The 12,460-nt window shown below is 43.8% G+C and overlaps 1 protein-coding gene across 1 annotated transcript; it reads right to left on the bottom strand.

Moving 5' to 3' along the window:
* Positions 1-2,739: 2,739 nt before the first annotated feature.
* LOC133044315 (trophoblast Kunitz domain protein 1-like) lies at positions 2,740-12,102 on the bottom strand. Its single transcript, XM_061125708.1, has 5 exons — positions 12,009-12,102; positions 9,912-9,995; positions 8,712-8,786; positions 7,404-7,478; positions 2,740-2,939 (listed from the first exon to the last, which is right to left on the bottom strand). The coding sequence occupies exons 1-5, from the start codon at positions 12,100-12,102 to the stop codon at positions 2,740-2,742; spliced, it is 528 nt and encodes a 175-aa protein (XP_060981691.1).
* Between the last annotated feature and the right edge of the window lie 358 nt (positions 12,103-12,460).

A 12,460-nucleotide genomic window follows, 5' to 3' on the forward strand; every position in this document is an offset into this window, starting at 1 on the left:
CCAGCAGATGGGTTAGAACAGGTGAGAAGGAGGGGAGTGAGGAAACTGAGGATTTGGGGTCAGTCATGTACAACATGTAATCTCCCCAGCTTCCGTTGTCCTGTTTCTGCCTGTATGTGCATATCTGCTGTGTCACTCAGTATGGTCTGACTCTGAGATTCCCATGGACTATAGCCCACCAGGCTCTTTGTCCTGTTTCTGTCTGGTGGGGCCAAATGCCAAGTACCCCGATTCTCAAACTTGACTCTGTATATGGTCTTGTGAAAACAGAATGTGATTCTACCAGTGGAATTTTGTCCAATATGGTCACACAAGGAGCATCCCAGCACCTAGAGCAGCACATGGCATTGGATGGTCAGTGAGTGGATGAGAGCAGAACAAAGGGCAAGTAAGTTAACAATAGTGTGTTCGCTCAGGTCCTCCTTTACAGACTCATGCAGGTGTCATCACACTTGGGTGTCAATGCCCCCCCTCTTACATTAACCCCGCCTACTTCAGAAGACAGGTATGACACAGGTAAGCTATCAGCATCTCTACTGGACAGACACCAGGTCTTTACCTGCCACTGGCCCAGGCAGACGTTGAGCTGGGGGAAGAGCATCTCCATCTGGGGCACAAACCCTGATATTCTGGGTAGGAAAAAAGTAAGGGGAATGGGCAAAAGGGAGGAAGAGACAAACAACATCTCCAGAGCTGACCACACACTGCCCCTCACCTGGTTTCAAAACAGGAGAGCTGCCTCCCTGCATGGATCTCAGGCACTGGAGTGGATCTCAGGGACCTTGGAAGATCACTGCCACACTACCCCACCACAGCTGTGGACTCTGCACCAGTGGTTCTTAGAAGAGAGGACCTGGTTCGAGTCCCAGTTCTTTCTTTTGCTAACTCTGTGATATGGGGTCTTATTTTATAACTAAAGTAAGCAAAGCTCAGAGATGTTGAGAATTTGCCAGAGATTTCAAGGAAGGGGAGTAAGAGCACCAGCACCCTGTGTGTTCTCGTTTATTTAAATACACTACTTGCTGAGGTCCCCAAGTCAAACTTCACTTATCTGAATTGAAACAGATACTCTCTGTTCTCCAGGTGCCTCCATCCTAAATCTTTCCAGAAGCAGAGCAGGAAAATATCATCAAAGTCCCTTTACTCCCAAGTAGAAAATGAATACAGCAGATAAGTGCCATCTCTATGTTGCCATTCTCTTCCTTGAAGGATTGTTAGCATGATTAATAGAATAATGCAGGCAAAATGCTTACACAGAGCCTGGGATACTAAATGGTAATTGCCCTTCTTTAACAAAAGTAAGAAGCCCCCTCTCCACCTGTGACTTCAGGGAATCGGATTCCTTAGAAAAGTGGCAACTGAGCCTCATACCCATTCTCCTTCTGAGAGTACAGGAGGAAAACCTGCCCCCAAATTTGACTTAACTTAGAAGAAAGGAATGAAAGCTCATGTGCAGATGTCTGTCTAACAGGGTTCTGTGTAGCTTAAGGTGGCTATCAAGTGGTCAATTATGCTGTAATGGGTTGCTTCCTATACCCATAAGAGCAGTCTCTGGACAGTGAAACAGGAAGTGTCCACTGTCTGCAGAAGAGTTAGAAGTACCAAAATTCCCATGGACACTATTGGTTAAGGTTTGTAGTTTCAAGCAACAGACTCCACTCCAGTCAGGTTAACTTATAATATGCATTTATTGAAACAAATTATTGAATTATTTGTTTAAAATTCATTATTATTGAAATATAAGCCACAGTGTTTGAAGCTCCGGAAAGGAAAATTGCAACATCATTGTGGGGTCACGGAGCTTCTTTATTGCAAACTTCTCTCATTACTGATTCTGAGAACTGGACACAAGAAATTCTACATTCAACACCCACAAAGAGAGCAATGATGGTGGGGAGGGGGATGAAGCTGAGGATGCAGTGAGGATATGAGTTAAGACAAAATCCTGCATCAAACTGCAGGCTCTATAGTTACTCTGGTCATGAGGAATGTGCTACTACATTCCCTTATTTCTTCCTCAAATAATTAGGAACTGTCTACTTGGTGCCAGGAACTGAGCTAAATGCTAGGAATAAAGGGTAGACACTCTCATGGTGCTGAGAGCCAGCTAGACAAGACAGAATTAGACATGTTGACCAAAGAGGACAGGAAATAGATAGGTTCTGCTGAGGAAGATAGGGGAGAGAAGGACTGAGAGAGACTGAACAGTTTCAGAAGCAGCCACGGCCCAGCCCTGCAGGGGTCCTTCTCAGACGTCACATTTTCTGGGAACCACTCTTCACATGTCCTCTGCAAAAAGAAAGGAACTTGTTGAGTGCTATCATTGTATCCCCAGACATGGACACCCATCATCTTAGCAGAGCCTAGATTTTACAAAAAGTATGAAAGCATATTCCTCATGATCTGAATGCCCAACCAGAAGGAAGTGAGTTTCCCATGCCAAGGCCAGGCGCTCAGGAGCCCTGCAGACCTGCCCTGGAGAGTGGTTGATTCAGTATTCATATCTAAGATGGAGGAGCATGTGATTAGGCTCAGATTGTCATAAAAAGCATCTCGCTTTGACCTGCCAAGCTGACTCCTGGAGAACTTGCTCAGTGTGTGGTTTCACAGGACACTGCCCCCTCTTCTCCTGGGAAGCATTAAGGAGGAAGACACTGTGCAGGTTTGACTGGTGAGTGGTTCCCTGAGCTCCACCTCCTTCCCCAGTCCATTCCCTCCCCCTGTGCTCTGCCCCCTGTCTTACCACAGGGATACTGTCACGGGACAGCAGGTCACTATGCAGTCCGATAGCGTCTGGAAGTTGTTCTTGTTCCCTTTGCAGCCGCCATATACAAACGGCTCACAGTACCCGGTCTTGGCATTGTAGAAGTACCTGGTCATCTGGTCCTTGCAGGGACCCTTTAACTCAGGCTTCAGGCAGAATTCAGGGTTAGAAGCTGCTGGGAAAGGAGGGGCAATGGCTCAGTTATGAAGACGGACATCATAGCTCATACAAGGACAACAGCTAGAACTGCCAGTTTCTTTGCAGTAGAGAATGCTAGGTTTTGGAGGATGGTCAGATGGAAAAGGCCATTTGAAAACCTTCTTTCTGGGACAGAATTAGGAATGTTGCTAGAGGTGACATGATATATTAATTATGTTCAATTATATATCTCCTCATGAAATATTTTAACAAAAATTGGTATAAGGCCTTTGCTTAACCTAAGAAACTTCTAAGGGACTTCCCTGGTGGGCCCCTGGTTAAGAATCCACCTTTGAGTGCAGGAGTCCAGGGTTCAAGCCCTTTGTAAGAGAACTAAAGTCCCACATCCTTCGGGACATCTAAGTCAGCAGGCCACAGCTGCTGAGTTTGTGCCCTGCAGCTAACACCAAAAGCACCAAATAAATGCTCAAAAAAAGAAATACACAACTCTATAGCAATGAAACAGTTAGAACTGGACATGGAACAACAGTCTGGTTCCAAATAGGAAAAGGAGTATGTCAAGGCTGTATATTGTCATCCTGCTTACTTAACTTAATACAGACTACATCATGAGAAATGCTGTGCTGGATGAAGCACAAGCTGGAATCAAGATTGCTGGGAGAATGTCAATAACCTCAGAAATGCAGATGATACCACCCTTATGGCAGAAAGTGAAGAAGAAATAAAAAGCCCCTTGATGAAAGTGAAAGAGGAGAGTGAAAAAGTTGGCTTAAAGCTCAACAGTCAGAAAACTAAGATCATGACATCTGGTCCCATCACTTCATGGAAAAAAAACATGGGGAAACAGTGAAAGACTTTATTTTGAGGGAGTCCAAAATCACTGCAGATGGTGATTGCAGCCATGAAACAAAAAGATGCTTGCTCCTTGGAAGGAAAGTTATGACCAACCTAGACAGCATATTAAAAAGCAGAGACATTACTTTGCCAACAAAGGTCTATCTCATCAAGGTATGGTTTTTCCAGTAGTTATGTATGGATGTGAGAGTTGGACTATAAAGAAAGCTGAGTGCCAAAGAATTGATGCTTTTGAACTGTGGTGTTGGAGAAGACTCTTGAGAGTCCCTTGGATAGCAAGGGGATCCAATCAGTCCATCCTAAAGGAAATCAGTCTGGAATATTCATCAGAAGGACTGATTTTGAAGCTGAAACTCCAATACTTTAGCCACCTGATGTGAAAAGCTGATTCATTTGAAAAGACCCTGATGCTGGAAAAGATTGAAGGCAGAAGGAGAAGGGGACAACAGAGAATGAGGTGGTTGGATGGCATCACCAACCAACACAACATAAGTTTGTGTGGACTCTGGGAGCTGGGGATGGACAAGGAGGCTGGCATGCTGCAGTCCATGGAGTGCAAGGAGTCGGACACAACTGAGTGACTGAACTGATGGCAACAAAAAGAGGTCACTGGTAAAAATCATTCCTTATATGTCAATAATTACTGTGTCTGGGTACCTGGGTTTTATAATACTGTTCTCTGCACCTTTGTATATGGTAAAAAACATTACACCACAAATAAAAAAAATGTGAAGCAATCATGCCATAATGGAAAAGGGCATGTAGAAAATGTACCAGTCTGTTTACTTCTGATCCATCAGGTGGACTGAATAAATTGAATGTTAAACTATCAATATGTTGATACTGTGATTATAAGAAGACATATATGTGGTTTGTTTGTTTTTTTCATCCTTTTCCTGACACCGAGTTGCTAAAACTCTTGATGTTTCTCTTCTGATGAGAATAATTAAAATGTCTTCTGGTATGTGAAGACAGTGATTTTGGAAAGGCCATCACAAACCAGAATGGGCTCTTATTGCACAGGAAAGGACTGTCTACAGGGTGTGGGCACTTTCATTCCCACCCTCCACCGTGGTCTTCTATCTACCATCCCTTTGCCTTCCCTCAACCTCAGGGAGGATAATGGAGCTGTCTGTTGAAAAGTCTCCAATGGATAATGATTTAATGCATCATGACTAGGTAATTAAGAGTCCCCAGAAGCTTCAGCATAACAAGACAATATGTTATTGGACACACCTGGGCTCCATCTAGGGACCAACATAGGTCACAATCCATGTGGACCACTGAGGCAGCCTGCTCACTGGGCACTGGGCCTCTGTCTCAGCTCTTTGCCCCCTAGAGGACACTCTGTGCACTGCAGCCTCAGAGGTCCTGTTATTGAGCCCTATCCCATTGTTCCCAAGACCACCTCCCCAGTGACTCCCCTTTTCTCTGAGAATCAAACTCTGATTCTCATAAAGGCCCACAAGGCTCTTCATGACCTGCCCCCATGACATCTCTGCCTCATCCCCTTCCACTCCCCTCTCCTCCACTCACTCAGCTCCAGCTACCCTAGACCTGGCTGCTGTTCAAACAGACCGGGCATGTTATTTCTGCAGCCTCTGCTCAATGCCTCCTTATCACGGGGTTCCCTGAAACTGTGGAGTTAAGGCACAGCATCCTTTTTAAGCACTATTCCCTACGTTCTAAAAACTTATAACCTACCATAGGATATCTCCTCTTTGCTATTATTTGTCTCTCTACTACAAGACAAGCTATATTGCCATATTTTTTCACAGCTGTTTCTCCACCCCAAGAACAATGCATTGTAGGGACATAATAACTCCCATTTTCATTCTCTCCACAGGTGCACAGTCATCACATAGAATGGATATAATTGATTTCCTTTTAGTAAAAAAAAATCACCTTAATGATGGGACACATCTACATAATGGTTAATGTTCCACTAAGATTCAGTCTCCTTACAGGATAGTAAAATGGTCTGTATGGGTTATCATTAATCTGAAAACCTGTCTGAAACCAACTATCTGTGGACTTTTATGGAGGTTTTCAATAAATAGCCATATTGACTGAGTTAGAGGCCATTGCCGATTGATCTCAATCTCAGAGTCTTCCCTCCTCTCTAAAGGTGCTGGCAAGAAAGTGGTGAAATTTCCAACCTCTAAATGGGTGTTTGAGTTTTTTGGAGGATGAGCCCAGACCTGAAGGTTTCCTAGGTTGATTTCCCTGAGTGGTCTCGTGACTTCACAAAGAAAGGAAATTCCGGGAGGTTCAGGAGGCCTGGGCAATGAAGCAGGACAAGGATCAAATATGGATCAAATGTATGAATAATAAAATAATAGTAATAGTCAAAAGAGGACAAGTAAAGGGCCTGGAGACTTTACTCATATTGTCTCAGCCTAGATCCCATGAGACAGGGACTGTGTTTGTTGTATTCCTGCAGTTGCTCTGCTCAGTGGTCCTGTGTCTTTCTACTGATTTTAATAATAGAGGAATAATCACTACTTGACATATCAATATTGTTTCTTGACCAAAGGAGATGAAGATCATGTTTTTCATGTTATCACACTGGTGGGAAATGGACAAAACTGGTCATGAAATGTGAATAGATTATTTATATTCATGACTGATAATCAAAGAATGCTTGTATATTTTTCCCCTAGTCAGATGAAGAAATCGCAGATGACTCGCCCGAGGACACAGAGCATAGGGGTGGTAGAGTCAGGACAAGATACTATGATGTCATAACCCATCTGATACAATACCTGATTCTACCAGGAATTCTGAAAATACCATTTATTTGTAAGGGTTTCTGGATGCAGTGTCCTACTTTCATTACTTCCCTGTCTGCAAACCGCACCTAAGCTCCCAAATCACAGCAGAGAGTGAGTCTGGGTTTCCCTTGACACCAAATATGTGGTGTCTCTACCAACATCAACCAATTCCCCAAACCACTCCCTGGGTGTCCCCCAGTCACTTGACATCTGTGCAGTTAGTACAGATCCCACCCATTGAGGGATCATAACCGTCCTGTTTAGTACCAATCATGTGGTCCAAAGCTACTTATGCTTGTGATCAAATGGCTAAAATTAGGATTTTCCATGACCACAACTCCATGTTCAATAGCTGAATGGAACTGACAACCAAACTTAGGAAAACCCTTACTGACTGTTCTCAAATTAATAGACTTGAAAATTCACAGAGTGAAGTGGCGGAGGTGCGTACGATGAAGGGGACTGTAGGTTGGCAGAGTCTCCATGCCCTAGTGAGCATAGCACTCTCACATCGTGTATTTGTATTCACCACCCAAAAACTCTCTGAATCCCAATATTTATGCAGGTTTGAGGTTTCAAAGCAAAGAAGAACTAAAGAGCCTCTTGATGAAAGTGAAAGAGGAGAGTGAAAAAGTCAGCTCTGGGATATGTTGATGGACAGGGAGTCCTGGTGTGCTGCAGTCCATGGGGTCGCAAAGAGTCAGACACGACTGAGTGACTGAACTGAGCTGACTGAACTGAGGTTTCAAGAAATAGGCTTATTGATTGAATCGTTGGCCATTGGTGATTGATCTCAATCTCAGTGACCTTCCCTCTCACCAGAGGTGCAGAAAATACAAAACCTTTCTTACCATGTTTGAGTATTTGTGTTGGGAACTCCTCGACTGTATGGTTCTCGAGCTGCATTCCAGAAATCATCCCCTGACCTACAAAGGAAAGTAAATTGCAAGAGTTTCAGGAGACCTGGTCCATGAAACAGGGAAAGGATCAAAAATAGACAAGAAAATGACAGTCAAAAATGACAAGGGAAGGAGCCTGGAGACCTTAGTAACATTGTCTCAGGCTTGGTCCCACAGCCTACCACACAGGGGCTGTGTTTCCTGCTTTCCCTGCAGTTGCTCTCCCCAGTGGCTCCATATCTTTCAATTAGTTTTCATAATAGAAAAATAATCATAATTTGATAAATAAATAGTTTTAATTGTCCAAAACAAGTAGGTATAAAGTTTTTTTCAGATTAACACATCATGGTGGAAAATGGACAAATCCGGTTATGAAATGGGAATAAGCTGTTTATATTCATGACTCATCATCATTCAAAGAACTCATGTAAGAAATTTCCCCTGTTCAGATGAGGAAGCTACAAATGACTTGCCCCACAACACAAGCATTTGGGTAGTGGGATCAGGACAAGATACTGTCATATCACAACCCATTGATACACTATTGATTCTGCTAGGAGCTTGAAAATACAGAGAAAGGATGAGAGTTTCTGGGTGCAATGCCCTACTTTCACTACTCACCTCCCCAAGCCCCATGTAAGCCCTCAAATCATAAGGCAAGGTGAGTCTGGGGTTTTTCCTGACTGCAAAGATATGGTTTCTGCACCAATCACATCCAATTCCCGATACCCAGTGGGCGCCCCACTGTCTATTAACTTCTGATACCATATCTGTGGAGTCAGTGCCAATGCCACAGGTTGAGATATCAAGACTCTCCTGACTTCTCAAGACTCTCTCCAGCAAGGTGGTTCACACACATCTGACCAAGTAATTAAAAGTGGGTGTTTCCATGACCCCACCTCCATACTCAATAACTCAATCAAACCAGAGACTGAACTCAGGAAAACCTGTACTTACTGTCCTCAGATTAATATACAGGAGAAAACTCAGAAACAATGAAATGGAAGAGACATGGAGGGCAAAGAAAGAGTGGAGGTATGGGGAGTGTTCATGCCTTAGCTAGCAAAACACCCTCACATCATCACCACTGGTTCCCACCCATGAGCTCATTGAATGCCAAAATTTATGGAGTTTAATTTTTATTTTTTAATTTTTATTGAGGTTTCCATCAACAGGGATATTGATTGTATCATTGGTCAGCAATGACTGATCTCAACTGCAGTGCCCTCCCTTCTCACTACAGGTGAAGAAGCTTCAAACCTTTAAATCCATTACTGATTTTGTCAGCCAGTCCTTTTAGTATACCGGATCCCAGTCCATGAATAATCTTGGTACCTAAGAAAGACAAAAATTCCACAATTTTCAGCAGTCTTAGACCATGAATCAGGACAAGGATCAAATATGGATAATAAAATGATAGTCACATGTGGATGAGGGGAAAGGCCTGGACACTGCTCATTTTCCCAGGTCATTCTGATAAATTTTTATAAGAGAGGAATGATCAATATTTGACATAAGTGTTCTTTCCGACCCAAGCAAGTAGGTAGAGAAATTATTTCAAATGAACATATCCACAGGAAAATCACCAAGATTTGCCATGAATGTGAATAAACTCTCTATATTCATGACCAGTAATATGTTCAAAGAACCCATATAGCTGGTATCTGCTGTTCAGATGAGGAAGCTGTAGATGACTTGCCCCAGGACACACAGCATGTGGGTGGCAGGGTCAGGACAAGATATGGTCAGGCCACAACCCATTTGATATACTATCCTATTCTGCTAGGAACTCTGAAAATACCGATAACTGCTGAGAGCTTCTGGGTTCATTGTCCCACTTTCATTACTCCCCTGTCCCCAGACCTAACCAGAGCTCCCAAAGCACAGGGAGAGTGACTGTGGGTTTCCCTGACACCAAATACATGGTGTCTACAGCAACAACATCCAATTCCCCAAACACCCACTGGGTGTCTGCAAGTCAATTTTATTCCGATACAAAATCTAGAGAGTTAGTACAGATTCTGCATGTTGAGGGCTCAAAACTGTCCTCAACCCTGGTGACAGTGAAGTGGTTGTGATTTGATAAAGCAGTGAAAGCATGAAAATAGCATTACCCTACTCCATGTTCAATAACTCACTAAAGCTGATGACCAATTTCAGGAAGACCACTCACATAGGGATCTCACATTATTATTAAGGATAAATATAAGCACAGTAAAATGAGTGAGACACGCAGGGCAAAGTGGAAGTGGAGTTGTGAGGAGCCTGTATGTCCTAGAGAACACTGGACCCTCACATCACTGTTGTGTGATACCACACCAAAAACTCCCCGAATGCCCATATTTATGGATTTTCATTGAGTTTTCACTAAACAGGCATATTGACTGAATCCTTGGCCAGTCGTGATTGTTCTCAATCCCAGTGCCTGCCCCTCTCCCCAGAGGTGGAAAAAGTTCAAACCTTTAACCAAACCGCCGATGACATTTCTAATCACATCTATTATTGAACGCTTCTCAGGTGCCCTTCTATGGTTTGTCTCCAGACCTATGAAAGACAGTAGATTCCAGGAGTTTCAGGAGGCTGGGCTCATGCAACAGGACAAGGATAAAATATGCATAATTAAGTAATGGTCAACAGTGGACAAGGAAGAGGACAAATATGGGTAATAAAATAGTAGTCAAAAGAAGACAAGGAAAGGGCCTGGAGACTTTTCTAATATTGTATCAGCCTTGGTCCCAGGGGCAAACCCACACTGGGCTCTGTGTGTTTCTTATTTTCTCTGCAGTGGCTCTGCACACTCATCCCAGGCTTTTCTGGTTATATTTCATAATAGAGGAATAATTGTTATTTGACACCTAAATATTGCTTCTCGCCCAAAGCAAGTAGGTAGAGAAATCATATTCAGATTAACACATCTTGGTGTAAAATGCACAAAATTCACCATGAAATGTGATTCAACTCTTTATATTCATGACTGGTTTCTGTTCAAAAACCCATGTAAACTGTATCCCCCTGTTCCAATGAGAAAATTGCTGACGACTTGCCCGAGGACATGACATGTAGGTATCTGGGTCAGGACAAGACACTGTCACATTACAACCCATTTGATACACTACCTCATTCTGCCAGGAACTCTGAAAATACAGATAACTGAGAACAGTTTCTGGGTGCAAGGTCCTACTTTCATGAATCCCCCCTTTTAGAGCATCACCTGAGCCCCTGAATCACAGGGGAGAGTGAGTCTGAGTTTGACTCTGACAACAAATATGTGGTCCTTTAAGAGCAACCGAGTCCCCAAACACTCATTGGGTGTCTAGCAAGTCAATTAACTTCTGATTAGAAATCTGTGGAGTTAGTGCAGATTCTGCAGGTTGAGAAATCAAAACCATCCTCAATTCAGCTGCCAGCCCTGAGGTCCCGAGTTGCTCAAAGTTATGATCTAATGGCAAAAATAAGGATGTTCTTGACCCACCTTCAAAATCAACGGCTCAATACAATTGGTGGCTGAACTTAGGAAAAACACTTGCTTACACTTCCCAGGTAACTATACAAAATGTAACTCACGGCAGTAAAATGGAAGAGATGTGTATGCAGAGTGGGAGGGAGGGGTGCCCAGCCTCTGTGCCCTAGTGAGCACAGCACCCTCACATCAGCTTCCTGTTTTCAAAAACACACAAGCTCTCTGAGCCCAGTTTAATGTATTTCTTCCCAGGGTTCACTAAACAGCCATAGTGGTTGGATCATCAGCCACGGGTGATTGATCTCACTCTCAGGGCCCTCACCTCTCCACAGAGGTGCTGGAATGAGACATGGTGAAAACTGGAACCATGAAATGGATGTTTGAAGGTTCTTGGAGACCAGCCCCATCCTGAAGGTACCTTGAGTCTCCTCTTGTGACTCATCTTATAACCTATAAAGTCAGTAAATCCCAAGTTTTAGGAGGCCTGGGCTATTAACCAAAACAAAGATCAAATATGCAGCTTTTTATTACTGCACAATAGCAAGATTCATGGGCAAGGCAGGGATCATGAATAGAGTCTCAGAAATGGAACCTGATCTAGTAGAGTTAGGTGGATAGATATATATTTAATATAAAATTTTAATACATATCCTTATGAGCGTCATGATGTCAGTAGAGTTAAAAGTTTCCAACATAAGATTTCCCTGGTGGTCCAGTAGATAAGAATCCACATACTAGTGTGGGGGACATGGGCTTGATCCTGGTTGGGAAGATTCCACGTGCCTTGGGGTAACTAAGCAGGTGATCTGCAACTACTGAGCCCAGAGGCCTAGAGTCCCTCCTCAGCAAGAAGAGAAGCCACCCCAACAAGAAGCCCACACACCACAACCAGAGAGTAGCCCTGGTAACTAGGGAATATCCTCGCATAGTCAAGAAGACCAATGCTGCCAAAACTGAACAAACAAACATCCTGCCCAATGTGACAGGAGAAATCCAGAGAAGACTGGTAGCAGTGTGGTCACAACTGGCCCTCAGCCCTTCCATGGATTTCCATCATTTCCCTCCAGTCTGTACAGGAGAGGTGAATGCAGACCTACCTTGGTCCTGGGTGTGGTGTTCATACACAGGGGTGCTGTCCACCAGGATAACCAGGAGGAAGAGAAGGGCTGCAGAGAGACAGAGCCGGTTCATCTTTGTGGTGTTGCAGGAGGGCTTCTGAGGATGCTGGGGATGGACAGACTGAGCTTTTAATATCCTGGCTGAGGGGTGGGATCAGAGGATGAGGAAGGGAGTGAGGCATGGGAGGAGCTGGGTCAGTCCTGTTTATTGCAAAATCTCCCTGCTAACCATGCCTTCTGTCTGCAGGGGCCAAGTCTGAGATCTAGTCTGAGAACAGCAATTATCAGGCTTGATTATGCCTGTGGGTCTAATGTAAGCACAGATTGTGATCAGACAGATGGAGTTTGTCCAATATGGACATTCAGAGACATCTGAGCACCTGGAGCCGTGCGTGGCACATACATGATGGACGGTCAGTGAGGGGATGAGA

The sequence above is a fragment of the Dama dama genome, chromosome 23 (genome assembly GCF_033118175.1).
Source record: "Dama dama isolate Ldn47 chromosome 23, ASM3311817v1, whole genome shotgun sequence".
Lineage (NCBI taxonomy): Eukaryota > Metazoa > Chordata > Mammalia > Artiodactyla > Cervidae > Dama > Dama dama.

Bases quoted from the DNA above. Each gene is read 5' to 3' on its own strand.
- LOC133044315 (XM_061125708.1), bottom strand. From the start codon at position 12,102: ATGAACCGGCTCTGTCTCTCTGCAGCCCTTCTCTTCCTCCTGGTTATC. The intron at 8,787-9,911 runs GTTTGAACTTTT...TGTCTTTCTTAG, and splicing joins CATCGGCGGTTTGGTTAAAG to GTACCAAGATTATTCATGGA. The intron at 2,940-7,403 runs GTAAGAAAGGTT...CTCCTTTCCCAG, and splicing joins AACACAAATACTCAAACATG to CAGCTTCTAACCCTGAATTC.